The sequence below is a fragment of the Calypte anna genome, chromosome 21 (genome assembly GCF_003957555.1).
Source record: "Calypte anna isolate BGI_N300 chromosome 21, bCalAnn1_v1.p, whole genome shotgun sequence".
Lineage (NCBI taxonomy): Eukaryota > Metazoa > Chordata > Aves > Apodiformes > Trochilidae > Calypte > Calypte anna.
Window position 1 is genome coordinate 1,671,844 of NC_044266.1, and position 25,734 is coordinate 1,697,577.

The 25,734-nt window shown below is 54.9% G+C and overlaps 1 protein-coding gene across 4 annotated transcripts; it reads left to right on the plus strand.

Annotated features, from left to right (window-relative positions):
- The first annotated feature begins 5,860 nt into the window (after window positions 1-5,860).
- TP73 (tumor protein p73) lies at window positions 5,861-24,141 on the plus strand. 4 transcript variants are annotated; one of them, XM_008503637.2, is made up of 12 exons: window positions 5,861-5,899; window positions 8,166-8,411; window positions 18,143-18,329; window positions 18,464-18,579; window positions 19,079-19,188; window positions 19,452-19,594; window positions 19,981-20,069; window positions 20,379-20,503; window positions 20,664-20,818; window positions 20,956-21,088; window positions 22,013-22,106; window positions 23,821-24,141. In XM_008503637.2, the coding sequence occupies exons 1-12, from the start codon at window positions 5,861-5,863 to the stop codon at window positions 24,139-24,141; spliced, it is 1,758 nt and encodes a 585-aa protein (XP_008501859.1). The 4 variants fall into 4 exon arrangements, with proteins under 4 accessions (XP_008501859.1, XP_008501860.1, XP_030319406.1 ...); XM_030463544.1 differs by lacking the exon at window positions 5,861-5,899 and having other exon boundaries at window positions 8,178-8,411; window positions 20,667-20,818; XM_008503638.2 differs by lacking the exons at window positions 20,664-20,818; window positions 20,956-21,088.
- Window positions 24,142-25,734: the final 1,593 nt, after the last annotated feature.

Below are 25,734 nucleotides of genomic sequence, written 5' to 3' on the forward strand. Positions count from 1 at the left end.
GACCGGGACGCTACTTGATTGTAGTGCAGTAAATAACACAGATCCTCAATCCCAGCCCACTCCTGCCCGTGGGAGACCTCCGGGGGAACTCGAAACGCTTGGGGAGCCAGAGCAGGTAGGAAGAAAACAGAAGAAAAAAAAAATTGACAAAAGGAAACCCCTTGCTATGTGTGTGGGGGGGTTACTTGGCACCATCCTCTCTCAAGTGCTTGATCCTGCAGCTGGGAGGTGATTTGTGGCTGCTTTGCTCTGGAGGTGCATTACCCAATGTTTAAGTGTCTTGGGATGTTTGCTACCCAGTAGCTTAGATCCAGAGTTAAAGCAGCACCTGCAGAGGAAAAACCAGCCAAGGCTTGAATGGGAAAAGCAGAGGTGAGGCTGGATGCTCAGGTCCCTGGGCAGGTTGATGCTGAGCTGCCAGGGATGGAGGGAGAGTTGGTTGAGCTTCCTGCCCTGTCACAGGGTGCCTGTTGTCTCCTCTGTCTGTCAGGATTTCTGTTGAACGTTCTTGCTTCTTGGAAAGAAAATTGTTAGAAAGCTCCTGCACACCAAGGAGGGCTCCTGAGGCTCAGCTGTGCTGCAGGCAAGCTCTCTCTTGGTCACTTTTAAAAGCTTCATTTTGCAGGCATGAATTTAATAAGCTGGGATGAATGAGCAATAGCAGGGGTAGTGCTGACACCTTGGGATCTGCCAGCATTTTGCAAACATTTATTTGTTGCAGACTGGATGAACTTGATGGCTCTCCTTGTGCAGAGCAGGGAAGGTCCAGGGTCCAGTTCCCAAACCATCGAGCAATACACAGCAGGTCCATGTGAGAGCTGGAAATGGCTCTCAAAAATCTTTAGGAATTAAGAAGAGTCTGGTTATAGAGGTTTTGTGCATTTATCTCCCTTTAAGGTGGCTGCAAAATGCTGTCACATTTCCATCTGGCTGCTGGAGTGGCAGGATAGCAGCAGATGAGTTATTGCCAGGTGGGAGAGCATCAGATCTTTCTAAGTGCTTAAAACTGAGGCTTAAATTAATGCTGAGATCACAGATGCTCCCTCTAGAAAGTGCAGAATCTCAGAGGCCAGGTGGGACTCTCAGCCCCCTCGTTACATCCGTGGTGCCCTTCACCTTCCTTATGTTGATGGGAGAAGAAAGTTGGGTTTATAATAATTCTGGGAATATATTCATACTCCGTGGTCAAAAAGGGAGCTGGGGGCTGAGTGAAGCACAGCTGAACAGCAGGTTCCTCTGCTCTGCTTCTCCAGAGAGTTGTTCTCCCAGCTCGGGGGGGCTGTGCTGGACCTTGGTGTGTGCTTTTCCTTCTCCTCGTGTCCTTGGGGCTGGGGGTGAAATGGATGCTGCAGCTGAGCAGGGGCTGACCTGGTGGGTTGGGTAGAGCCAAAGCCACAGCAGTGGGGAAAAGACCAAAGACACCCAGTATTTCCATAGGAATCCTTTGGATTCCTGTCCTAGGTGGTGAAGGATTCACCATTCCCTGTCCTAGGGAATATGGACAGAAGGAGTGCCCCGGAGTGACCCAGTGATGCAGCCCCGATCCCAGTGCTTGGCCAGCAATGGGCTGAGCTGAGCCCCCAGAGCAGGGCAAGGTGGTGAATTACCTCCTTGCAAGCTTTGGCTCGGTATTCCTGGCTCTTTTTTATCCCGTGTGCAGTTTCCCTGCAACGCCCCGAGAGGCAGCAACAGAGGGAAGCAGCAACCCAGGCAGCAGAGGAGCCTGCGGGGGCAGCAGGAGCAGCTCAGCCCTCCCGAGGGCAAAGGGATCCATCCCCCCGGCATCCCGGTACCCAGCACCAGCCCCTGCTCCCCACCTTCCCACCCTCCCTCTTCTAGGAGCCTGCAATAAACACGGTGTAGGATCTGCCACAGGTTCTCCCCAGGCAGAGGGCACAGAGGGTCCCTGGTCACACCCTTCCCTGGGCAAAGGGATCTTCAGCTTAATAAGCAGGTTTGGGGCTCTGGAGGTGTGAAATCCTTGGATAAAGATCTTCTGGCAGAAGCTGGGGTGATGCCTCAGGTCTTTCCTTCACTGCTGGGGTGGGGGGTGACATCAGGGAGCGGACACAGTTATGGCAGAGGGGAATAGCACCACTGCCAGCCTCCTGGAACACTTTATAAAGTCTTTTGGGATCCTTCATCATCTGGGGTGCCAGGGTGCAGGTTGGCATTCCTGCTGCAGAGATGCTTTCCAATAGGGATGCATGGGCAGCCCGAGCTTCTCCTGGTAGCCCAGAGCCTGGAGCTCAGATGTGTCCCTTGGGCTTTGAAAGAGAAAGGGAAATGCTAACACGCCCTTAAAATATTCAGATTTTTTTTTTCCTTTCGAAAACGAGTGCAGCCACGTGGTTAGAGCTGGTGTCACCCATCCTGACCACACAGATTGGGTGGTGGGGAGGGGTTTTCTCCACTGAAGGGAGAGGCCTGGATCCCTCCTGAAGCTGCCCTGGGCTGGGGAGAGCAGCATGGAATCAGGGTAAGGCCCCCAGCAGTCACCTTCCTCTACTCTCAGCTTTTCATTTTCTGAACGCTACCACGCAGGTCCTTTCATTTCTCGGTGTCACACGTGGGGTGAGGAGGGATGGCGACAGAGCCTCCCTGCTGGCACTTTGGTGATGGAGCTCCTGGGGATGGAGCCCTCCTCTGCTGCAGACCCTCCTGGGGCAGCTTCTGGGAATGCTGTGTCTTGTGGAGGCAGCAGAAAGCAGCACACAGGCCCCACTGGTGGTGACACTTTCACTTTAGAAAGTGGTTCTGCTCTCTGCCAAGGAGAGGGCAAGGCAGGAGGAGGATGATGGCAGAAGAAGGCAGCGTGGGGCTCAAAATGGCTCCGTGAAATCTGCAGCTCCTGTTGCTGGGGCCAGAGAGGTGCTGGCACAAAGAGAGAGCTGAGGGATGCTCAGTGCTTCCTTCCGTGCTGGAAAGAGGCCAAGAAACCTTGTCCAGGAGCAAGAGGAACAGGCTGGAGTGAGGGTGAGCCCAGCTGGGCCACTGCAGGAGTGTTTGGAGACTTGGGCTGAAGGATGGGCTCAGAGCTCAGGGACAGAAGGCAGAAGCTGTCAAGGGTACTTCATGCACCAGCTATGGGGCACGGTCTGTGGCACTGACAGGATTCTAAGGCAGGAACATCTGCCCCGTAAGGCAGAATCTGTCCTGTATTCCCCAGATTCATGGAGGAGAATGCTCTGTGGTCCCCAGAGCAGAGCAGGGACCACATCGTGCAGCAGCTTGGACCAGGGTTTGGATTCTTGCTGCAAGGCTGTGGCTTTTTCCCACCTAGCTTGGGGTTTCCATTTGAGTCAGACAGCTGATACTCGAGAGTCTGGTGTTTCTGTGTCTACCCAGGGAGTCTCCTGTCCCTTTGCAGAGGGCAGCTGCTCCCAAGTGATGAGGAGGGATGGTTCTGCCCAGGCTGGGGAGCTGTTTGCAGCCAGGCTGATGAACAGAGCAGCAATGGAAGTCACAGGATCAGTGCTGAGCAGACGTGGGCTGATGTCCCAGGCACTGCCACTTTGGCCCTTTCCAAAATGGCCACATTTTTGTAAAACCACTGGCCCGTGGCATCACCTCTATAAACACCACTGCTGCTGTGAGTCGGTGCCCCAGCAATGCTGACCTTCCTGTTTCTCTTTGTCCCCAGAGTGATTTATCCTCTGTCAGACTCCCCCTCTGTGAAGATGTCCCAATCATCTCCGGCTGATGAGGGCACAACGTTTGAGCACCTCTGGAGTACACTGTAAGTGGTGCCTGATCATCTGAGGGGGATGCTGAGTCTGGAGCAGCCCTGTGCTCCGTGCCCCCTCTTAACACATATTGTTACTGGGGTCCAGAGGGAGATCAGGTTTGCATGCTCCTGTGTTCATATATTGGCTTGGGATGCTGGGCCCAAGCTTGGGATGATGTCTGCTACATCAGTCTCCTCTCATGAGGTCGTGAGGCTCGGTGGCTGCCTGATTAAAATGGGCATTTTCTAAAATCCAACATCTTCCAGTCACAATGAAACTTTGGCAAGTCTTCTGGCCTTTGAGGCAAGCAAGGACAAAGGGCTGTGGGTCCTTTCATCCTCTTTCTTCTTGGTTATACTCTCACACAAAGATGTCCCAGGTGAGGGATATTCTCCAGCAGCAGGGTGGATGAACAGCTTCCAGCTCTGCTTCAACCAGGAGGCAACAGTTTGCCTGAGCAAAGCCTGTGGAGATAAAAACAGAGGATGGGAGGAGAAAATGAGAAGGGGGAGAGGTTCAAGGGGACTGCAGGGTGTTGGGGTGGTGGTGCTGAGCTGGAGGGCTGACTGTTTGCCCTCACCTTACCCCCAGGGAGCCAGACAGCACCTACTTTGACCTCCCTGCATCCACCCAAGGGGGCAGCAATGAGGTCTCCAACCGCACCGAGGTCACCATGGACGTTTTCCAGATGAGGAGCATGAACGACTCGGTCATGGTGAGTGTGCTCAGGCAGGAGCTGCAGCAAACACTTCCCCACGGTGGGGTGGGATGTGGGGTGGTCGTGGCTTCATAAAGCAAATCCAGACACGAGAGGTGCAGGGGCAGTGGATGCCTGGGCTGCAGGTGGGGGGTGCAGAGCCCTGGGAAGCTGGGGCTGCTTGTGAAGAAAGAGCATCAGGGGCTCTGTGCTGGAGCTCCAGGTCCTTGACAAGGAGGAAGAAGCTTCTCTCCAAGGCAAAAGGTTTGAGCAGCATTCCAGGCATGCAGGGTCTCCAGGTCTCTTGTGCCTGCTCAGTGGTTTCTCTCCTGGGAGCATCCCTGAAGCAGTGCTGGCCATGGGCAGCATCTCCCTCCACAAAGCTGCTGTTTCCCTCCTCCCCAGCTTGTGTTCCCACCCCAGCTCTCTTTTCCCTCGGTTTTCTCTCCCTTTCCCTCCCTTTGTCTGCAGCAGGCAGCCTGGCAGAGGGCGGAGGTGCTAATTGGGGTGCTAATTGGGGAGCTGCCCCTCGCCGAGCTTTCTCCTTGTTCTGCTGTAACCAAAGCTGAGCCTGGCAGGACTGGGTGCACCCTGGGTGCTGGTGGGTGGCCCTGACCTTGCAGGGCTCTGAGGACAGCCAGGACAGAGCCACTGCTGGCCCTTGCTTGGGTTAGCAGCTGCTTCAAGGGACAGCCTTCCATAGAGAGCTGTGGCTGTAGGAAACACCATTCACCTCTCTGCCTGGTCACTCTAGAGATGTATCTATCCACCTAGGTATCCATCAAGTCATCTATCCCAGTCTATCCATACCATATATATCTATACCTACCCATATTTATCCGTACCATCCATCTAGACAGGAATAACTCCATATCTCTGAGGTGCAGAGCTACCTCCAAGTCACTGCATCCCCTGACTGATCCAAGAGCAGCCACCTGGCTCTGCTGCTGCAGGGTGATGGCCACATGGGTGCCCGGCCCCATATGGGTACCAGCAGCTCTCTGATGGAGCATGTCTCCGGGGCTGCTGATGGAGCTGGACCCCCACACACCCTGTGGTGGGAATGGTTGGTATCGCCCAGTCCATCACTGGGCAAGCTGGGACCTGCCCCGTGCATTAATGAATAGTCATGAGGGACAGAAAGGGGTGGGCCCCGTTTTGTTGTTGGATGCAGCTCGTTGACAGAACTAAGGGAGATGAAAAAGGCAAAAAAGCCAACACACGGCGGCACACGGGTGGCCAGCGCAGCATCCCTGGCACTGCCCTCCCATCCCGGCTCATCCCACATCCCTCCTGCCCTCCCAGCCCTCATCCCTCATCCCACATCCCTCCCAGCCCCTCTCATCCCTCATCCCACACCCCTCCCGCCCTCCTGTCCCCATGCCTCCCGCCGCAGGACGCTTCCCACTGCTCCGTGACCCCCGAGACGACTAAAATGCTGTACATCAGTGACCCCATGCAGCATTACACCACGGTAGGTGCCACGGGTGGTTTTGGGGTTTGCCTCACTGGTGCTGGTCGCTGGCTGGGTTGTCAGCCCCGTCCTTGAGTGCTGAGGATGCTCTGTTGCACGCTCAGGGTTTGGTGTCTGCTCTCTGGCATTCTGAAAAGTCCCATAGAGTCAGAGATGGAAAGGTTTGGTGTTGCTGCTCTTCCCCACCAGAAATCCCTTGGTTCTTCTGGTTTGTCACACCTGGGTGGGCACCCGGGTTGGTTTCCTCCTGGGGTGCTGCTGCCTGGGAGGTCGTTGCTGCAGTCATGGGGAATATTCATAGGTGTGTGTGTGGGTAAACAGCTGTCTGTGTGTGTGTGTATTTACAGCCAAGCTCTGTTGCCTTTGCTGACACACACACACACACACACAAACAATTGTACCTTGGATTTGTTTTGGTTTGGTTTTTTTAAAGGGTTTTTTTCCAAAAAGTAGCCCATTTTTAATACCGAGCTGCTCGTTTTGCCTCTGCACCTGACTCTGGGTGGCTGTTCCAGCAGATTGCCAAAGCCCTGGTACTTTGGGGCACTGCTGGTGGCTCCGAGCTGGCAGGGGGTCCTGGCTTGCAGAGGTGCCAAGATGGATCCAGTGTCTCCTTGGTGCAAGGAGCAGCTGTCCTGGGGGGAAGCTCTGTCCCATGCAGGGGTCAGGACGCTGCTCTCAGTGGGTCACTCCCCATTTCCCTGCCTGTTCAGCTTTACAGCCACAGCCTTCACCTGCTGACAGCCCGGGCTCTCAGCTCTGCAAACTCACCAAGTCATGCCCTGATGACTTTTGTGGAGATTTTTTCTTCCAGCTGCTTCCACGGGCTACCTCGGATGGAGGTTTGTCTGTGGCAGGGCTATTTATAGAGCAGGGAGAAGGGGCAGAGGGGTTTACCCACATATTTTAAGGGAGAAAATGGCTGTATGTGTAAAAGCAAGCCAGATCTTGTTCAGCATTCCTCCAGTTAGTCACAGGCTCCAACGACCTTGTGAGAGACTGTAGACAACAGGAGAACTTCCCTGGAGAAGGATGATTGCCTTGAAACCATTATGCATCGTAGACGTTTGGGTGAGGTTGGGATCCCAAGTTAAAACACGTCTGTTGATTCCTGAGCTCTGAGCCTTGCAGCCCTTCGGAGGGGAAAGCAGAGGGCTGAGCCTGAGCCACTGCTGCCTCCCAGTAACTCCCAGTTCCCCAGAGCTGCCCCAGTGGGGCTGGTGGCCGGAGGGACAGTGCCTGACAGTCCCTGCAGCTGAGGGAATGCAGGCAGGAGGTCCCCTTCCTCCTGGGAGCAGGGTGCTGTTGGGGGTGAGGGTGATGAGTGGTGATCTCCAGGGCTATCTCTACACCTAGGAAAAATGATTTTCAGATGAAAGATTTTGGCTGCTTTAGCCAGGCAGCTATGGAGAACGTAGGTTTGTTTGGGCTGTGCCTGCAGATAAGAGAGCTGACAGCTCTGACTGGAAATACCTGACAATAATTGTTCAGAAGAGGAATAATAATAATTTTTCAAACGATAAAAAGTCAGGATTTGGTCCAGAATGTCTGGAATAAGAGCCAGCACCTACATAGATATGTACCTTAGCTCTGTGACCTTGGCGCAGCGTGCATCATCCCAGGGCTCTGCTGTGGAGGTTTGAGGTTTTCCCCAAATTAGCCCTGCACCAGCACTGACAGCAAACACCCCGGCTGGGAAAGGAATCCCACAAACCACCATTCAGAGCCAGTTCCTCACCCAGAAACTCTTCCAGAAGCTCCGTGCGGGAGCGATGAGCAGACACCACGCGTGGGAGATGCCTGGAGAGCAACTGGGCTGGCAGTGGCCAGGGCAGCTCCTCCGTGCTCTGGAGGAGACACCTCTGAGCAGAGCCCTGTGTGCAGGACAGGGCTGTCACCGCTGTCCTGCAGCGGGACATCTCCCACACCTGAACAAACCCCAGAAAACCCCTGCCTGGTCCCATCCCTGGAGGATGTGCACAGCCAGGGTGCTGGAACCCGGGGATATTGCTGCCTCTGACGAGGAGGAACTGGTCAGAGGGGACAATTTAAGGCTTATTGGGTTTATCCCTTACACCGGTGGCGACCCATTCACAAACCCCAGCGACCCGGACCAGCTCTCCTGGCTGGCGTTCCCGCACGCTGGCCCTTTAAGGAGGCTGTAACAGGACACCTGGAGCCCTGGAGAAGTGTGGCTGAGGTTTCCATGTCTCTAAACTGGCTGGTGTTTTCTTTTTTTCCCTCCTCCCCTTTTCCCGTCCTCCAGTCCCAGTTCAATTTGCTGAACAACAGCATGGATCAGAGCATCGGCAGCAGAGCAGCCTCCACCAGCCCCTACAGCTCCGAGCACACCTCCAATGTCCCAACGCATTCTCCCTACTCGCAGCCCAGCTCTACCTTCGACGCCATGTCCCCCGCTCCTGTCATCCCCTCCAACACTGACTACCCGGGTCCCCACCACTTTGAGGTGACCTTCCAGCAATCCAGCACCGCCAAGTCAGCCACCTGGACAGTAAGTTGCATGTCTTCTTGTCTTCCTAGAGAGATGCTTGCTGCTGCTGCTGCTGCTTTTTTGGCCAGCTCCGAGCATCCCAGTGTCTGGGTGGTGCTTGGCAGAGGGCACACGGGGCAGCTGCAGGACACGGCCACCACTCCATGGGGACTTCACCTGCACAGGTACTCCTGGAAAGCAAAATGTGCAGGGAATGTCAGGACTGGCTTTCCGGGTGTTTCCTCCAGGAGGTTGTTGGGCACAGTGGTTGGGATGGAACTTCCCTTGCAGCAATTCCCTAAAACTGTTGGTAAAGGTCCTCAAGAATTGCAAAGCTGGAGAAGTGTCCTGGGGAAGGACCTGCTTGTTCTCCTGGTGCTTCCCTGTGCTTTTTCCTGTGACAGCTGTCAGGGGGTGAGATGGACCTTTGCTCTCACCTACTGGTCCATCCTCAGCTTGGCTGCAAGTTCTTCCTTGTCGTTCACATATCAGAATCTTCCTATCGGAAGAGTAACCTGATCTCCAGAAGTCACAGCAAAATAGCAGAGTGGGGTTTTGATCACCGGGGGGGATTGCCCGGCACAGGAATCCTCCGGGTGACAGGGAGCGGGCAGAGCCTGCGGTAGCTGCTTCGCGTTTTGTGGCAAAAGGTCCTGAACTGGCAGCCTGGCTGGGAGTAGCACTGAACCCAGCTTTAGAAAAAAAAAAAAAAAAACGACCCTGGCAGAGGGTCTGGGAGGCATTTCTGCAGCAGACACCTCCCGGAGCACCTCCCCGGGGGGCAGCCGGAGGGGGTTTCCGAGGAGGAGGAGGAGGTTTGACGTTATCACAAAAGGAGCAGGAGCGATGCTCGGCCAGGCTGAGGTTCTTTTCAGGAGTTCTTTTCAGGAGCTGGTGTTTCATTCCCGAGCCAGACCCTCCCGCAGCACAGCAGCCTCGGGTGCTGGGTGCAGGGCATCCCCCGGGCCCTGGCCAGCAGGTGCTGGTTCTGGTGGGACCGGGCAGGAGGGGTGGGCTGCAGCAGCACCTGGTCTGCCTCTCCTGCAAAGACCAGGGTGGGTGGAGTGAGGGAACCAGCAGGTAGCTGGTGTTTAAATGTGACCAAATTCCTGGCTGGGGCAGCTGAGCAGCTTCCCTGTGTCTGGTCACCGAAGCTGAGTCCAGGGATTTGGGACCAGCACCAAGGGTAAGCACAGCTTACCTCGTAGGACCAGTGAAGTCTTCTCTCTTTTCCACTGTCTTTCCTTGCAAAGTGTTGCTAAAGGAAGCATTTTATTGGGTTCTGAATAAGCTGAAGGTCCTCAGGGCAGGTCATGACTCCAGCCCACTCCTGGGGGAGAGAACTCGCAGCAGTTTAAGCTGAATCTACATGAGACCTGAAAAGGGACAGGAGACATTCCTGTGCCACAAAAGTGGAAACCAAACCCACAGTGATGGGTGTCTTGTCTGGTTTTGGGCAACTGTCCCCAGAAGTGTAGAAGGAGTAGCAAGAAGGTCCCTAAGGCAGTCCCATGTGGTGGTGCCAGGAGGGTACCAGCCCCTTCCCCTCCTGGGCCCTACCCACAGCTCTAACCTGAGCCCAGATGGTCTCAACATCTCCCATGCTGGCTCTGCTCCTGGAGCTGTCCTGTCCTTCTGGGAGGTGGGCTGATCAGGTCAGAGTTGCTTTTCTCATCAAGCCTTTGTGTGAAGGTCTCCTCTGTATGCTGGAGCAGCCAGTGCCACACAGATGCTGGGAGAGCCCTCCTGGCCCTGCGGGAGCAGCTGGACTCCAGGGATGCCCAGTGGACATGGGCAGCCAGCAGCACCTGCAAAGGATGCTCCCAAGGCTGGAGCCGAGCCTGCTGAATATGCAGCTCTTGAGAAATGGTCCATAGCAGAGGAGTTAAACACCAGCACTGGCTTTAACACCCAGCAGGGCAGTCAGTGAGATGTGCAGACCTCTGGACCATGATACTGGGGTGGTCATGCATCCCCCACCAGCAGGCTGGCTGCAGGACTAGTGGCCAGCAGCCCACGTTTCAGTGTGCTGGAGATGAGCCTCAGGGAGAGCAGAAGTGGGACAGCAGCATCTTGCACCCTGGAGAGCTCAGGAGAGATTTCATTTGGTGCAGTAAGCACTGCAGCATCCCCAGCGTGGGAGCAGACTGCCCGGTTTGCTGAGGTTGCCACAGGAAAAAAGCAATCCCTGCTGTGGTGACAGATTCACCCCATCTCCTCCCACCTGTCCTGGCCACACAGCTCCATTTCTTGTGCTGGAAGATGGGGCTGCTGCCTTCCTCCCACTCACCTTGAGCTCCACGTTGACACTGCTGCACTTGAAAGTCTGTGCTGGTTATACAGGGAAAGGATTCAGCAAAACCAACTTGTGTTCTATATTGCCAGTCAGCCAGTACACAAATATTGAATCTAGAGATTCTCTGTAATACCTGTGAACACACATGTGGCAGCAGACAGGAAAGACTGGGGAAGCTGCTAGGAAATGCAAGCCCTGGGCAAGGAAGGTGAAGAAAGGGTCAGCAAGGGCAGCTGAAGTAACCATGATGGGGCAGGAAAGGACATGGTTTGATTAAGCACTTTAAAATCAACACCAGCAAGGTCCCACCGAGCCACTGCCCTCGTGGGTTCTGTTAACAGCCCCTCTGCTAACAGAGGAGAAAAGGTTTAAGAGGGAGATGCAGAGAAGATGAAAGATTTGGAACAAATGCCTTGTAGGGCAATAGCAGAGAAAGGTTCAGCATGAGAGGGCTTCATAAGAGCAAGGGTGGCTTGATCACAGTCTGCACAGGAGATGGTTTCTGATAGCAGGCAGCTCTTTAATCTAACAGAAAAAGACATAATGAGATCCAGTGCTTGGAAGCTGAAGCCAGGCAAATTCAGACTAGAAACAAGGTGGAAATTTTTTTACGGTGAGGATAATTAACCAGAGGAACAATTTACCAAGGAATGCAGTGGATTCTCCAACTCCTGAAATATTCAAATGAAGAGCCTGCATATCTCTTGGGAGATAAGGTGTGCTCCAAGCAGACAGGGTTGGCTCAACACATAAGCAGTGGGCAGGGGGCTTGGGCCAATGGTGTAGGGAAGCACACCAGAGGATCATCATCTGTTCTCTGGCCTTTAAAATGTTGAACTTCTAAATTTAGGGAGTGAGTGAACAGAGAAGGGACAAAGATTTGGGATTGGGGGCTTTGGGACAAAGATTTGGGATAGCTTGCATTGTCAGAGCCAGGTCTGTCCTGGCAAAGGCACACCGGACAGCAGGTGGGTGACACTGGATGTCCCACTGGTTGCTGGCCTCTGAGCACCAAGCATTGCCACAACCTCTGAACCAAAGCATCCACACTGGTGAGTGCTGCAGGAAGCCCTCCAGGCTGCCCCCACCTCCCTTTTTAATGGCCAGATTTAATTTTTATCAGCAGAGAGCAATGCCCAGATGCTGAAAATAAGGTTTCCCCTGTAGGATCGAGCTCCCCTCGGGCAGGCAGCTCCGGCAGGGTTGGAGGAGGAGGAGAAGGAGGAGGAGATGCGGAGCCGCGGGGCTGCAAGCCGGGGCACGCCGGCAGCTGTCTGCCTGCAGGGAGCCGTCGGGGCTCTGGGTTCCCCGGAGCTGCCCGGGCAAGCTGGAGCCGTGAGCCCATCTCGGCTGTTTTCTCACCGGCAGCCCCTCACCACGCCGGCCAGCTGGTAACTGATAGATAATCAGTATTTTTCTCAAGTCGGGGGTGCGGCGGGTCGGGACTCCCTCCCCTCTGCTCCGCTCTCGCCCGCACCGAAGCTGCCGAAGCGTTAATGGGGTCTTTGGCTTCCCGTGGCCTGGCTGCAAAAGGGACACGGCAGCTCCAGCCACCGGCACGGGGCAGTTCCCCGGGCTCAGACGGAGCCTCTGGAGCTGGGGGGACCTGGACAAACCTCCCAGCTAAGCAGGCAGGGGGTCCCCTAACCCAGGCAGCAGGGTCTGGGCCAGGGAGAAACCATCCTGTGCTGGAAAGGATGGAGAGGTTCCAAGCCAAGGGGAGATGCTCCTGCTATCAGAGAATCATAGAATTGGCTGGGTTGGAAGGGACCTCAGAGATCATCAAGTCCAACCCTTGATCCACTCCCCCCGTGGTTCCCAGCCCATGGCACTCAGTGCCACATCCAGGCTCTTTGGAAAGATCTCCAGACACGGAGAATCCACTACTTCCCTGGGCAGCCCATTCCAATGCCTGATCACCCTCTCCAGAAAGAAATTCTTTCTAATCTCCAACCTAAACCTCCCCTGGCACAACTTGAGACCCTGCCCTCTTGTCTTGCTGAGAGTTGCCTGGGAAAAGAGCCCAACCCCCCCCTGGCTCCAACCTCCTTTCAGGGAGTTGGAGAGAGTGATGAGGTCTCCCCTGAGCCTCCTCTTCTCCAGCCTCAACACCCCCAGCTCCCTCAGCCTCTCCTCATAGGATCTGTGCTCGAGTCCCTTCACCAGCCCAGTTGCCTCCTTTGGACACCTATGTCAGACACCATCTGTTACCCATGACAAATCTGTGTCCCAGTGCTCAGCCAGTGGGAGACTCAACTGGGCCCAGTTGCTCCATGGACCTTGCAGCTAGAGGATGGGTGCTGGGGAGCTGAAATAGTTGGTCTGATGGTAACTTCATGAGGAGGATGGAAGCAGCTGGTGTAGCAGGAGGAAACCTCTCCCTTGCTGGCTGCTGGCTGAAGTTGGTTGTGAAGAGGAAGGAAAACCCCTCAGGAGCATCTAGAGAGAACAAACCCCCTCTGCAAACTGTACCCAGAACCTTGGCATGCTTTGGGGAGGTTCCAGCATCCTGGAGATGAGCAGGGGGCACACACAGCTCAGTGCACTCTACCTCTAAGCCACAAACATCTTTGTTTTTATCCAAGTAGCTGGGCAGAGGAGCCTGGATATTTTGGCATGCCAGAAACAGGGAAGCAACCTCAGCACCAGCCTGCTCCACAGCCCATTGAAGCCAGCCCACTGGAGGCTTTCCATCAGCTTTCTCAGGGTGTGGATGAGGCTCCATGAGCTCCAGACACAATGGAATTAAGGAAAAAAAAAAAAAAAAGGCAAAGGAATTTGGTGTGCAATGTTCCAACACGATCCCACTATCAGCCCCACTATCTGGAACGTGTATGGTATGCACAGGTCAAGGAATGACTTACTGGAACTGCTGATCCAGTGGGAAGGCAACGTTCTCCTGTGGGAGAGCTTGGAGAGGACCCACATGGGAGATGGGGTTGCTCCAGCCAGCTCCTCTCTGTTGGGACCTGAAACACCCAGGGGGGAGGGAACTGTAGGACCTGCTGGAGGAACAGAGATAAGAGAGGCTGGAGGAGCAAAGGCATCTTGTGCTCTGGCCCAGTAGAGATCTCAGGTGGCTTCAGCAGAGCTCCAGGCAGGCAGTGCAGTGGGTGATGATCTGCTCCATGTCCAGGTCCTGCATTTCATTTCCAGCTGTGATTCCCAAGCCTGGTTCAGCCTCCTCCTCCCAGCTTGCTGCCTGCATCCAGCCTTGGTAACACAGCATGGAACAACCACCTTGCTGGGCCTGGGGCTTCCTTTCTGGATGAGAGGGAACTTCAGTGCCAGCTTGGTCAGAGGAACTGAGCATCCAGACACACAAAAGGAGTCAGACTTACTAGAAATGATTAAACCAGCTCAGAGTGTGCCAGGGCTGTGCTGTGACTCAGAGTGGCTGCAATCCCGGCCAGTGGTTATTTTAAGGATGTGCACAGCAGGGAAGAAAGGGAGAGGACTCCTTTGGGGGGTGAACTGAGGGATTTTAATTAGCAGTAATGGCATGATAACAAAGATAGAAGAATGCAGGCTGGAGCACAAACAGCTTCCTTGTGCTCTGCCTGCTGCAGCCCCAAGATATCGCTGGTGGTCCAGGGCTTAAAGGGGGTCCAGTGCTGGTATCTGAGTGAGCAGAGGGGCTCTGAGACCCCCTCCATCATGGAGATGGCTGGCAGTGCCCTGTCCATCACCCACAGCACCACCGTGGTGGGGTGGCTGTGGCCATGGGGAAGGGGTGCTGGCTGATGCTCACCTCTCGGGCATCAGGGATGCGCTGGAGGTATCGGACCCCAGCTCGTAGTAAATGAGCAACAAAGCAGCATTGGGAGGAATTTCCAGCTCAGCGAGAAGCTATATAGACCAGTGATTAAAAAGTGGTTATTAAAAAAAATTAGAAAAAAAACAACAACAACCAAAAAACGAGCTCTGTAGCAGGCATGTCTTCCAGGATCTGTCGTAACAGATTCGTCCGAGCCGGTTAACGGTATTTGCGGTTTGCAAGATGCTACATGTCCCAGTAAGATGACAGACACATTATTATCACCTCTCTGCTGTGATCTGTCCAAACCTGTCCCAGGATGCAGCTCTGCAGCTGCTTGCTGGGGAGCAGAAGGAAATTAGCAGCCGGAGGCAGCACTTTTCTTCTCTCTCTCTTGCCAGGCTAGTGGCTTTATTGGGATCCATTGACTGCAGTCCTGGACACGTCTGGAGTAGAGCTAATGAGGAGACTGGAATGTAGAAGAGGAGGAGGTGGCTGGTAGGGAGGAGAGGGGGGAGAATTTGTGGAAAAAGTAATTGTTGAGCAAATCATTTCCTTCAAGAGAGAAAGGAGGACTTGGCTGCAGCCCTCCCAAAGCAGGCAAGTCTAGACGCTTCGGTGTCAACAGTTGAAGATAAATAAGATTTTATCAGCTTGGAATCTGTTGGGACACATCCTCCTAGCGGTTCTGCTGCCCAGGGAGGGCTGGGGGAAGATGGACTTTGCCAGCAAGGTCTTTCTGCACAGAAGATTCAGGTTACTTTTTGTGCAAGGCTGTGAGCATCCACAAGGACAAATACCTCTCTCTCCACTCTTTCTTCTTCTGCAGGAGAGGCAGCTCTACAAGTCTGAGCAGAGTGGTGGTCCCTTCCAGGACAGGTCCTGGGGGTTTGCTTGGGATGGGTTTGCAGCAGCAGATGCCAAGGTTTAATTTTAGTGTTGCTTTGCAGCTGCCATGGATTGTGGTGGGGCAGAAGCTCACCTGGATCTCATGATGAGCAAAACATTTCCTTGGATACAGCAGCCATGGTACCTTGGCAAACAGAAAAAACAGAGGTTAATGTTGATGTGCTGCTGGTGCTCCAATGATGGGGCTGTTCCAGTTACCCCCAGTGCTCTGGGGTAGCTGCAGGGCAGATCATGGTAGCAGGGAAGGGACAGTGATGAAGAGACAGCAGGAACCAAAAATGAGGGCAGGAGGTGCCCCAGGGCAGAACATACCCAAGCTCTTCTGTAGGTCTGAAGGCAATCACGGAGCTGGGGTCTGGGAGTGCTGGGAAGGGGTTCCGGTGTCCTGGGATGTTGTTCCACATGGTCTGGGAGCAGCAGAGAGTTGGTGGTATCATGAGATGGACATCATGGTGGTATCATGCAGATAGACATTCATTTTGCTGTCCTCTCTGGACATTACCAAGGGCTTTTTCTTGGGGTGTAGAGCCTCCTGGGCTCCTAAAACCATCCTGCTTATTTTCCTGGTGGCCACGGACACACTGGGGGAGCTGGGAGCGTGGCCACACAGGGCACAGCCCTGATGTTACTTGCCCAAAGTTATCAGCACGGAGTTCCTTAAAAGAAGAGTTTGTTATTGTGGAAAGGCCTTTGAAGGCAATCCTGGAGCTGTTAGGACACGATAAGGTTATCAGTGGAGGCATGCCTGTGTGGAGCTGCAGGGCAATTGCTCTGCTATTTAACAGAGATTTATCCATGTCATAACATGGTATAATGAGAGAATTTGTTACCAAAGAACTTGCCATAATGCTCCTCTACTCTTCCAGAGCAGTTATATTTCCCAGGCATGTTGAGGGCTGCCCGGGAATGTCTACATGAAAGGATCCTTTGACAGGAGTTGTCAGTGTTTTAACACCTGGCAAGGAAGAGCCCCCCCAACTCCAAATAACCCTTGTTTTGCCACACTGCCTCCTCAAAGCAAGGGTGTTGAACCCCCTTTCCCTCAGCAGCTGAGGAAGTTACATGGACCATAGCTGCACGAGAGCTTCCTCATCCAGCTGGGCACCAGGGAGCAACTGCTTGGAAGCAGAGCTGGAGATTCCAGTCTCAGCACAAGCCCTGCTGGTTTGTACCCAGGAAGCTCACCTGGCCATAGAGGCAAGGTCTACTCAGAACCATCAGGTACCAGTGGAAAATGTGGGGATTTCAGGGCAAGGTGGTGTTTCTAAGTGCCTTCTCTCTCTGAGCAAGGCCACACACACCTCCAGTGCTGAGGATTAATTCTTGCTGCCAGCTTCAGCCTGGTGTTCCACCTCTAGTGGCCACAGCATCTCCCTCTAGCACAGAGCAGGCTCTGCAACCCCCAAAATGTGCCCCCCAGGAGCTGGTACCTGCTGCTGGCTGCCCATCCATCCAGCACCTCCTCACACCCCAAGAGCTGCTGCAGTTTGCCTGGGCAGCATCTTCCTCCCTTTATATCCCCCTTGAACTCCCCTAAAAACACCACCTGGAAATGGTTTGTATCATTTGCTTGCAGCTCCCGGGGTGGTGGAGCCTACCCAGCCCCAGCTGGGGGAGCACAGATTCCTTCTGCCACCCCTCCTGGTGCATGGGGATCACAGTGGTGGGAAGCTGAGGTCTGACACCCCCATATCCCCCCTGTCCAGACCCCTGTGGGTCAGAGTCCCCCAGGGAGCAGAGGGGTGGTGGAGGGATCCCCAGTGGCCTCCACCACCTGTACTTGGATGGCTCAGGACAAGCTTTAACATCCCCACAAAACGTTCTGCACGGTGGTATTTTTTTGGCAAGCAGGCTTCGTGTTGTGGGGCTGAGATAAAATCCCCCAAGCAGGAACATGCCCCGCCATGCCGGGACGGGCTGCTCCCTGCACGGCAGGGGTGGGCTGGGGTACAGCAAACACATTCCTCGGGAGCTGGGAAGGAGCATGGCACTGCTGAGGTGGAAGGGAAATGCACAGCCCCACACCTGGGAGATGAGACAGGAGTTTACAGGAAGGTGAAGGATGGGGGCTGCCTCCCCCACCCCTCTGCTGCCAGCTCCTGCCCTCTGCCAGCCCTGCAGCCATCGTTCCTGCTGGGTCTCCTTGCAGGGGAGCAGGTCCATGGTCCTCACCAGAGGAGTTTGCTCTTTTGCTGAGAAAATCCCAGAATGTTTTAGTGGTCATGAACCATTTCCAGGCACTGGAAGAGGCTGCCTGGGGCACTGGTGGAGTCACCATCCCTGGAGGGGTTCAGAAAGCATCTGGACTTGAGAACACAGCGGTGTTGGCTGGTGGTGGTGGGCTTGATGATCTGAGGTCTTTTCCAAACACAATGAATCTACAATTCTATGGTTTCTATTCACAAGGGATGCCCAGGCTCCAGGCAAGCTCCAGGAGTGCAGTGGCACTGCCAGTGCTGTCACACATCCCTGGAACATCACGGGGAGAGCAGTGACCAAGGGGGAGCTCAGCCTCCCTCTGCAGTGATCCCCTGCCACCCAGCAGCTGGGCTGCCATACCTAGGTGGGAATTGGTTTTATCTAACAAGTCATTATTTTAATTCACTGCTTTACTGCTGTGCTCACGTGTCACTTGGAGTGCTGAGAAAGCATCGGGGAGAGGGGAGGGGAGCCAAGGGATCAAGGAACCCCTGTCTAGGGGCAACAGCCCACTCGGGAAAGGAGGTGGGTGTGGGCAGGCAGGGGAGCACCCAGGGACATTCACCCCACGGGGACCTCTTTCTTTTCCAGTACTCCCCCCTGCTGAAGAAACTGTACTGCCAGATTGCAAAGACATGTCCCATCCAGATCAAGGTGTCCACCCCACCACCCCCAGGCACCTTCATCCGGGCCATGCCTGTCTACAAGAAGGCAGAGCACGTCACTGAGGTGGTGAAACGCTGCCCCAACCACGAGCTCGGCCGGGACTTCAATGATGGTGAGCACTGACCCCCCCCCACTCTGCTCCCCCTTCATCTGGGGGGTCACACATCCCCCCCTACCCTCCAGCCCTGGATGCAGGACCAGCACCCCAGCCAGCCACATCCTCTGACACTGAGGTTTGCCTTGCAGGACAGTCAGCCCCAGCCAGTCACCTCATCCGTGTGGAGGGCAACAACCTCTCCCAGTACGTGGATGACCCCGTGACGGGAAGGCAGAGTGTGATGGTGCCCTATGAGCCCCCTCAGGTACCCGGGGTGGGGGGCAGGACCTCTGTTTGGGCTACAGGAGTTCTGCTGGTGTTGGGTGGGTGACCCTACTGGTGACAGGGCTGCTTGGCAAGAGACACTTGTGTCCTGAGCAGGAGTCCTGCTTGCCCTGACACATCTAAAGCTGCCCCTGGCTTGCTCCCCACCACTGGTGGCTGCTGTGTTTGAGCATCTGCAGCTCCCAGCCCTGCAAAGCATCCTGGAGCATCCTACTCCTGGGAAGCGGGATGCAAAGGGAAAACTCCTCCAGTCCAGCCCTGGGAGGCCCCAGGGACCCCACAGCCCTGGTACAGTCCCCTTTTCCTAGCTGGAACTGTCCCCATGACACCTTTCCCCAGTGCTCCCGGGGCAGCATCCTCTCAGAGCCAAGAGCTTGGGTGGGGGTAGCCTGCAGCCTTCTCTCTTCTCTCCCGGGGGGTCCCAGCCTGCATCCCCCCCATCACTCCCTGCTCAGTGCCTGCTCTCCCCTCCTGGGCAGGTGGGGACCGAATTCACCACCATCCTCTACAACTTCATGTGCAACAGCAGCTGCGTGGGAGGGATGAACAGGAGACCCATCCTCATCATCATCACCCTGGAGACGAGAGAGTGAGTGGCTGCGGGAGCAGAGACGGGCTGGGGAAGGAGCCCTGCAGCTGGAGCCTTCCTCTGCCTCAGCAGCTCCTCTTCCTCAGGGGACTGCTGCCCAGGGGCTCCCTGCGCCCAAGGCCTGGGGTGGCTTCCTGAGCATCCCCTTCATCCCGAGGGACGGGCTGGTTGTAGGGCTGGTGTCTGAGCCGGACCCTCCAGTGCTGGGCTGAGCTGCCCCAGCAGCACTGGGGTGACCGATGGTGTCTCCTGTCTCCTCCCAGCGGCCAGGTCCTGGGAAGGAGATCGTTCGAGGGTCGGATCTGCGCCTGCCCCGGCAGGGACCGGAAAGCTGATGAGGATCATTACCGGGAGCAGCAAGCCCTGAACGAGAGCGCAGCTAAAAACGGGAACGGCAACAAACGCAGTGAGTGCCGGTGCCCGGGGAGGGAGGGGGCTCAGGGGCAGCTCCGGGCTCTGCCCCCTCACTGCCCGGAGCCCTGCAGTGTTTCTGCCCCACTTCCTTTCCCATCCCACCCGAACTCCCGGTGATCCAGAAGTTTGGGCTCCATTCCACATACCTTTCTCTTTCTCCATGGAATCTAAAGGCTCAGAAACCAGGACCCATTCCCTTTCCCTCCCCAGGGCGCGGGGCTTTTCATGTCCAGATCTATTGTTTGCATGACTGTAACCAACAAAGGGACATCACCCATGCCAGAAGCCAGGGCAAGAGTCAGCACCCTGCACGGTGTGAGCTTCAATCTTGCAGAAAGCCACGGTCGCAGGCTGACATCTTCCTTCTCTCCTTCCCAGCCTTCAAGCAGAGCCCCCAGGGCATCCCCGCGCTGGGGACTGGCGTGAAGAAACGGAGGCACGGGGAGGAGGAGATGTACTACGTGCCCGTAAGTGTTGGTGAGCTGCGCTGGTTGAGAGCTCTGCCTGGGACAGCGGTGGCATCGTCCCCTCCGCAAGGAACACCCTGGGGACACAGTGATGGGCAGGACGGGGTTGCAAAGTCTCCTGGGGGTGAGCAGAGACCTAGAGAAGAAAAGGAGCGAAAGCATCTCTGAATGTGCCCGAGGGAGGGCAGGAGCCCCGTTCGGCCACAGTGATACTGACCTTGCGTGGCAGGATGGAGAAAAGGGGCCACGAGGAATGTGGCCAAGTGGGACAGGACCACAGTGAAGCCCTGGGCTTGTTCCCTCCTCCAGGTGCGAGGCCGGGAGAACTTTGAGATCCTGATGAAGATAAAGGAGAGCCTGGAGCTGGTGGAGCTGGTCCCGCAGCAGCTGGTGGATTCCTACCGGCAGCAGCAGCAGCAGCTCCTGCAGAGGCAGTGAGTACCAGAGCCCCAGAGCCGGCTGGGGCAGCAAAGCAGCTTTGCTGGGCTTCACTCTGCACCTTTCCCAGCCACAAACTCTGTGGTGGGGAGCTGGGGGCTGGGGCAGGGGGCTCCATCCCTCCCCCTGACCTTCCTCTCGGCTTTGCCCATGCAGGAGCCAGCTGCAGACACCTTCCTCCTACGGCCCTGTCCTCTCTCCCATGAATAAAGTTCACAGTGGAGGAATCAACAAGCTGCCTTCTGTCAACCAGCTGGTGGGACAGCCAGCACAGCACAGCTCCAGCTCTGCAACCAGCCTGGGGCCCATGGGTAAGGGGGGAAAAAAGAGGGGAGACAGCACATCCTGCTCCCAGGGCTCCCCTCAGCTCCCTGCCGGGGCAATGGGGTTGCAGTGGTCAGAGCCACCTCTAATGATCTGTTTGTTGCCTTGACATGGTGCTGCCCAGGACCCGGGATGCTGAACAGCCACCCCATGCAACCCAACGGGGAGATGAACGGGGGCCACTCCTCCCAGTCCATGGTCTCGGGGTCACACTGCACCCCCCCACCACCCTATAACCCCGACCCCAGCCTCGTCAGGTAGGGAAGGCATCCAGTGCCCCCTCTGTCTTGTCCTCTGGTGTTTCTTGCTGTTGTCCCTCACTCTAACCTCCAGATCTGTCTAGCAACTGGTCAACTGGCCACTGGTCCCAACTGAGAAATCACTGCTCACAAAAACTACACAGACCATGCTTTTTCATCTCCAAAATCAAACCTGCCAGTTAAAAGCCTCTATTACCCTCACATACCTCTGTCAGGGTAATCCATCCTTGCTTAATTAAAAATTAAACACATCTGCACACGAGTCTTTTCCTGCATGTCAACCCAGCACGTAGCTCTGTGAACTTCCCCCTTCCCCTTCCTCCCCAGCCATGCCTGGAAGTAGGTCCACATGGCTTATTTCCATCAGGAATGCATTGACAGGTCTGCAGCCACTTTTTAACCTTTCAGTCTTTTTAAAAAACCAGCAGACACTTGCACAGAAGACAACTGAAGGCAGGGATGCTGGGTGTGAGGTTTAATTGAAGGTGCAAAGCTGCAGCCCAGCCCCAGGGGGCTGCACAGATTTAGGCACCACCCCATCCATACCCCCCAGCAGCTCAGGCTCCCAGAGATCCCAAGTAAGTTACTTAGCTGAAACCTCTGCTGATCAGGAGCTAAAAAAAAAATGCAATTTTAGGAATGAACATAGTCCCATGATTTTGACATTTAATAGCAAAGGAGCTCATTGGGATGGTGACAGCCCAAGCCAAAAAGCCTGATGGAGCAGTTGGACCCCCTGGAACTCCCACCCCCCTGGCAGAGGGGTCTGGGGGAGTGTGTGGCTGAGGCTGGGGGCAGCAGGAGCTCCCCACAGCTTTTTCAGTGACCTGAAAGAGGGTTTGCTATGACAGCAATGGTTGTGAGCACAGCTTATATTCGTGAGAAGTTAACGCCACTTTATTTCCCAAATTTTTTCTGCAGTTTTTTAACAGGATTGGGGTGTCCAAACTGCATCGACTATTTCACCTCACAAGGGTTACAGAATATTTACCACCTGCAGAACCTATCCATAGAGGTAAATGCTTTGGGGAGATCTTTCTTATCACTTGTTTCTCTCAGCTGTTGAAAAGCAAGGACACAATAGCTTTAAAGGAAAGGGAAACCTGTGCACCAGCAGACTACGTGCTCCCCAGGATTTGTGCCTTCTGGTCCTCTGGATTTAGTGGTAGCTCAGTCATTGGTAGCAACTGTGAGTCTCAATTGTTTTTTCCAGACCATCATAATCAGAAGAGCTAAAAGATCACCAGACCTCAGATAGATTTTTCACCTAAAACAGAAAACCCAGCTGAGGTGCTCAGCAAAAGAACCTGAAATCCCCTAAGCCAGCAGGAAAAACCTCCACCACGGATGAGTGGGGTTGAAATCAGGCTCTGATCTTACTTCTACCCCTGTTAATCTTCGAAGCAAAATGAGCTGAATTAAGGAGTCAGACCTGGGGCACTTGGCATTAAGGGAACCCTGGACTGGAACAGCCCAGCTCAGGCAAAAGCTGCCATGAAAAAGGGGAGAGGGGCTGCTGGGGGCACCTGAGCTCCTGTGGTGTGCCAGCCCCCACTGCTGGGCTGGGGCTCAGCCTCTTGGTGAGAGCAGCACTGGGGTGGGGGCTTCCCCAGCCTTGCAGGGTACTGAGGAGAAGGAAAAGAAAATAATCTGAAACTCTTGGAGCTATAGCAAGCCCTCAAAACCCCAGAGTTGGCATTTGGCTTAGACAAGCTCCTGCCTGGATCCCGAGCTGCCCCCAGGGAGTTTGCAGAAGCTGTCACCTCCCTGGCAGCTGCCTGCCAGGCCACACTGTGGTGACATTGCTGTTGGAGAGAGGATGATTTGTCCTTGGTAGCTGGGGCCAGTTGTGTGACCTTAGCCAGGTTTTGGACCATTTTCTGAACTAACTCTGCCACCGTCTGTAAGCTGTCACAGGACACATTTGGCACAGCCAAAACTTGTCCCCAGTAGCTGAGCTGTGTGTCCCAGCTGGCATTTGTAATTACTAATTGCATACTCACTGTCTGCTCTGGTTAACACTCACCTGAGTCTCTGTGTTTGGCATTTATGTGGATCCCTGGCAGCTCCCTGGTTCATCCTGGTGCAGGCTCCCCCGTCCTGAGGTTGTTGACCTCATTTGGCATTAGGACCACAGCCCTTAGCATGGTCCCAACCTTCCCTTTTCCCTTTGGGTGCATGGCACCAGTAGGGAGCATGGCTGCGTCCCCACAGCCACCAGAGCCACCCTAGGCAGGTGGCATCTGGACCTCTTGCTCCAACCTCCTGGTCTAGGAGCAGAGGAGAAGCCAGCCTGGCCGGCAGCTCCTCAAACATGAGGATGCTTCAAGTGCTGCTCTGAGACCTGTGTCCATGGGGAAGGTTCCCTGCCTGCCCTTGTCACATCAGTTTGGTGTGAAACCCACCCCCAGAAGAAAATAATAATAATTAGTAATAATAATAATAATAATAATTTCAAAAAGAAAAAAGAATATTTTTCACCTGCAGTCAACTGGTGAGAAACTGGTCAACTGGTGCTGGTTACAAATGAGAAATCACCCACAGGTGATGTACCCATCCTGGTACCCATGTCCTGGTACCCACATCCAGGCCATCCCACTGCTGGGTGCTCGGGCATCGTGCCCACACCCCCCAGCCAACAAAACCCTGAGTTGATGGCGTCAGGTTCGGGTACCAGAGGTGCAGTCCCTTTTTTGGTGTCCTTACCTCATCGGGTGTTATCCTTCCAGGATCTCGGAGCACTGAAGATCCCGGAGCAGTACAGGATGATCATCTGGAGAGGTCTGCAGGAGCTGAAGCAGAGCCACGAGTACGGGGCCCAGCAGCTGCTCCGCTCCAGCAGCAACGCTTCCAGCATCTCCATCGGGAGCTCGGGGGAGCTGCAGCGGCAGCGGGTGATGGAGGCCGTGCACTTCCGTGTGCGCCACACCATCACCATCCCCAACCGAGGGGGGGCCGACGACTGGGCAGACTTTGGGTTTGACCTCCCGGACTGCAAATCCCGTAAACAGTCCATAAAGGAAGAGTTCACGGAGGGGGAGATCAACTGAAGGCAGCCGGAAAGGCACCGAGACAGAGAGAGAGAGACCCCAGGGGGTGGCGGGGGTGGGGAAGGGGAGGGGGGGTAACGAAACCCCTCTGGGAAAAAAATCCTTTCAGCCGTGGGCAGCTGGAAATGGGTATTTTGTGGTCCAGGCTGTGTGGGAAAGCACAGCCCCGAGGGGCACGGAGGTGCCTGCCCTGGAGAGGAAACCACAGTGCCCAAGGGGGGCACTGGGAGGAAACCACAGGAGGGCGGCTGAGCCAGGGACTGTGGGGATTCTGACCCAGGGACCATGGGGGTTCTGACCCAGGGACTGTGGGGGTTCTGACCCAGCCAGGGTTTGGGTCGGGTTTGTTTGCTGGAGGAGCCCGGCAGAGGGGAGTAAACCCAGCACACTCTCTTAACCAGCCCAGCCCTTGTCACTGCTCCCCTGCTTTCTGTGGTGCCCAAGATGGGGCTCAACCCCTGGAACCAGGACTTGCCCCCAGCCCCGTTGTTTCTGCACAGGAATCTGCCAGTGGCTGTGGCACGGCCACACCACCCCTGCTCCTGCCGGACTGCCAAACCCTCCCCACTCCCCTCAGTGCTTTGTAGAGCCTGTTTGTCAGTTCCTGATGTGTTCACGTACCTAAATATTTTGTGTATATAAACAGAACCAAATGTACATACAGTATTCTCGTTGTGCTGTACGGAGAAAAAAAAAAAAAAAGATTTATTTTCATGTAAGCTATAAAAATTGATACTTACTCCTGAGACGTTAGAGTGTCAAGTAAATTAATTTCATGTTCTAGCATGTAAACATGCAGAAAATCATGTCTCCAGCCTTATCTATTCAAAAGTAGTTGTTTTTTTTTCCTCCTCTGAGAATCTTACACACAGTTGCAGAGGAGGGGGTGAGCCTGTGAATCCTCCTGGGAAGTCAAGAGTCTGGCTCTGACTTCCTCACAGGAGCCTCAGAGCCAGGTTAGACCTGGAGAGCAGGAATGCAGGAGGTGTAAATTGGATCCTGTGCTGGAGAAAGGAGGTGGGCAAGGTGACCATGAGAGGTCTTCCCAATTTTTCTGTTTCTGGTCATTTTTTCCAGGCTGTAATTTGTCTGTTGATTCAGGCTGGAAAAATAAAATAAAAAAAAAAACAGCAGAAAGCAGGGACACAAGTGATCCCTGACAGGACTACATGGTTTGAGAGGTGACATCCCCCAGGTCACAGGGGCTGCTTCATCAACACCCTCAGCCTGGGGTGGCTCAAGGGTGCAGGAACCACACTGCCCAGCACCTTCCCACTCCTGCATCACCTCCCCACGCTGCAATGAGACCTCCAGGCTGGGGAAAAAGAGGCAGGAGACCCTTCCCAAAGACCTTCCCAAGGACCTGGATGTTGTAACCAAAAGCAGAAGAGCTCCAGGGCTCACCTCTGAGATGCACCTTCTCCTCCAGGGTCTGTCCCAGCTCCATGGGAAGGTGATGGGGGAACTGAGTGAGGTCCCTGCAGGTGCCATAACTCTCCCTCCCACTGTGACACTGATGAGGAATCCAGCTCCCCTGGCACTGCTGAAATGTGAACCAGTGTCCCAAGAGAAGGGATAATTAAAGCACTTTAA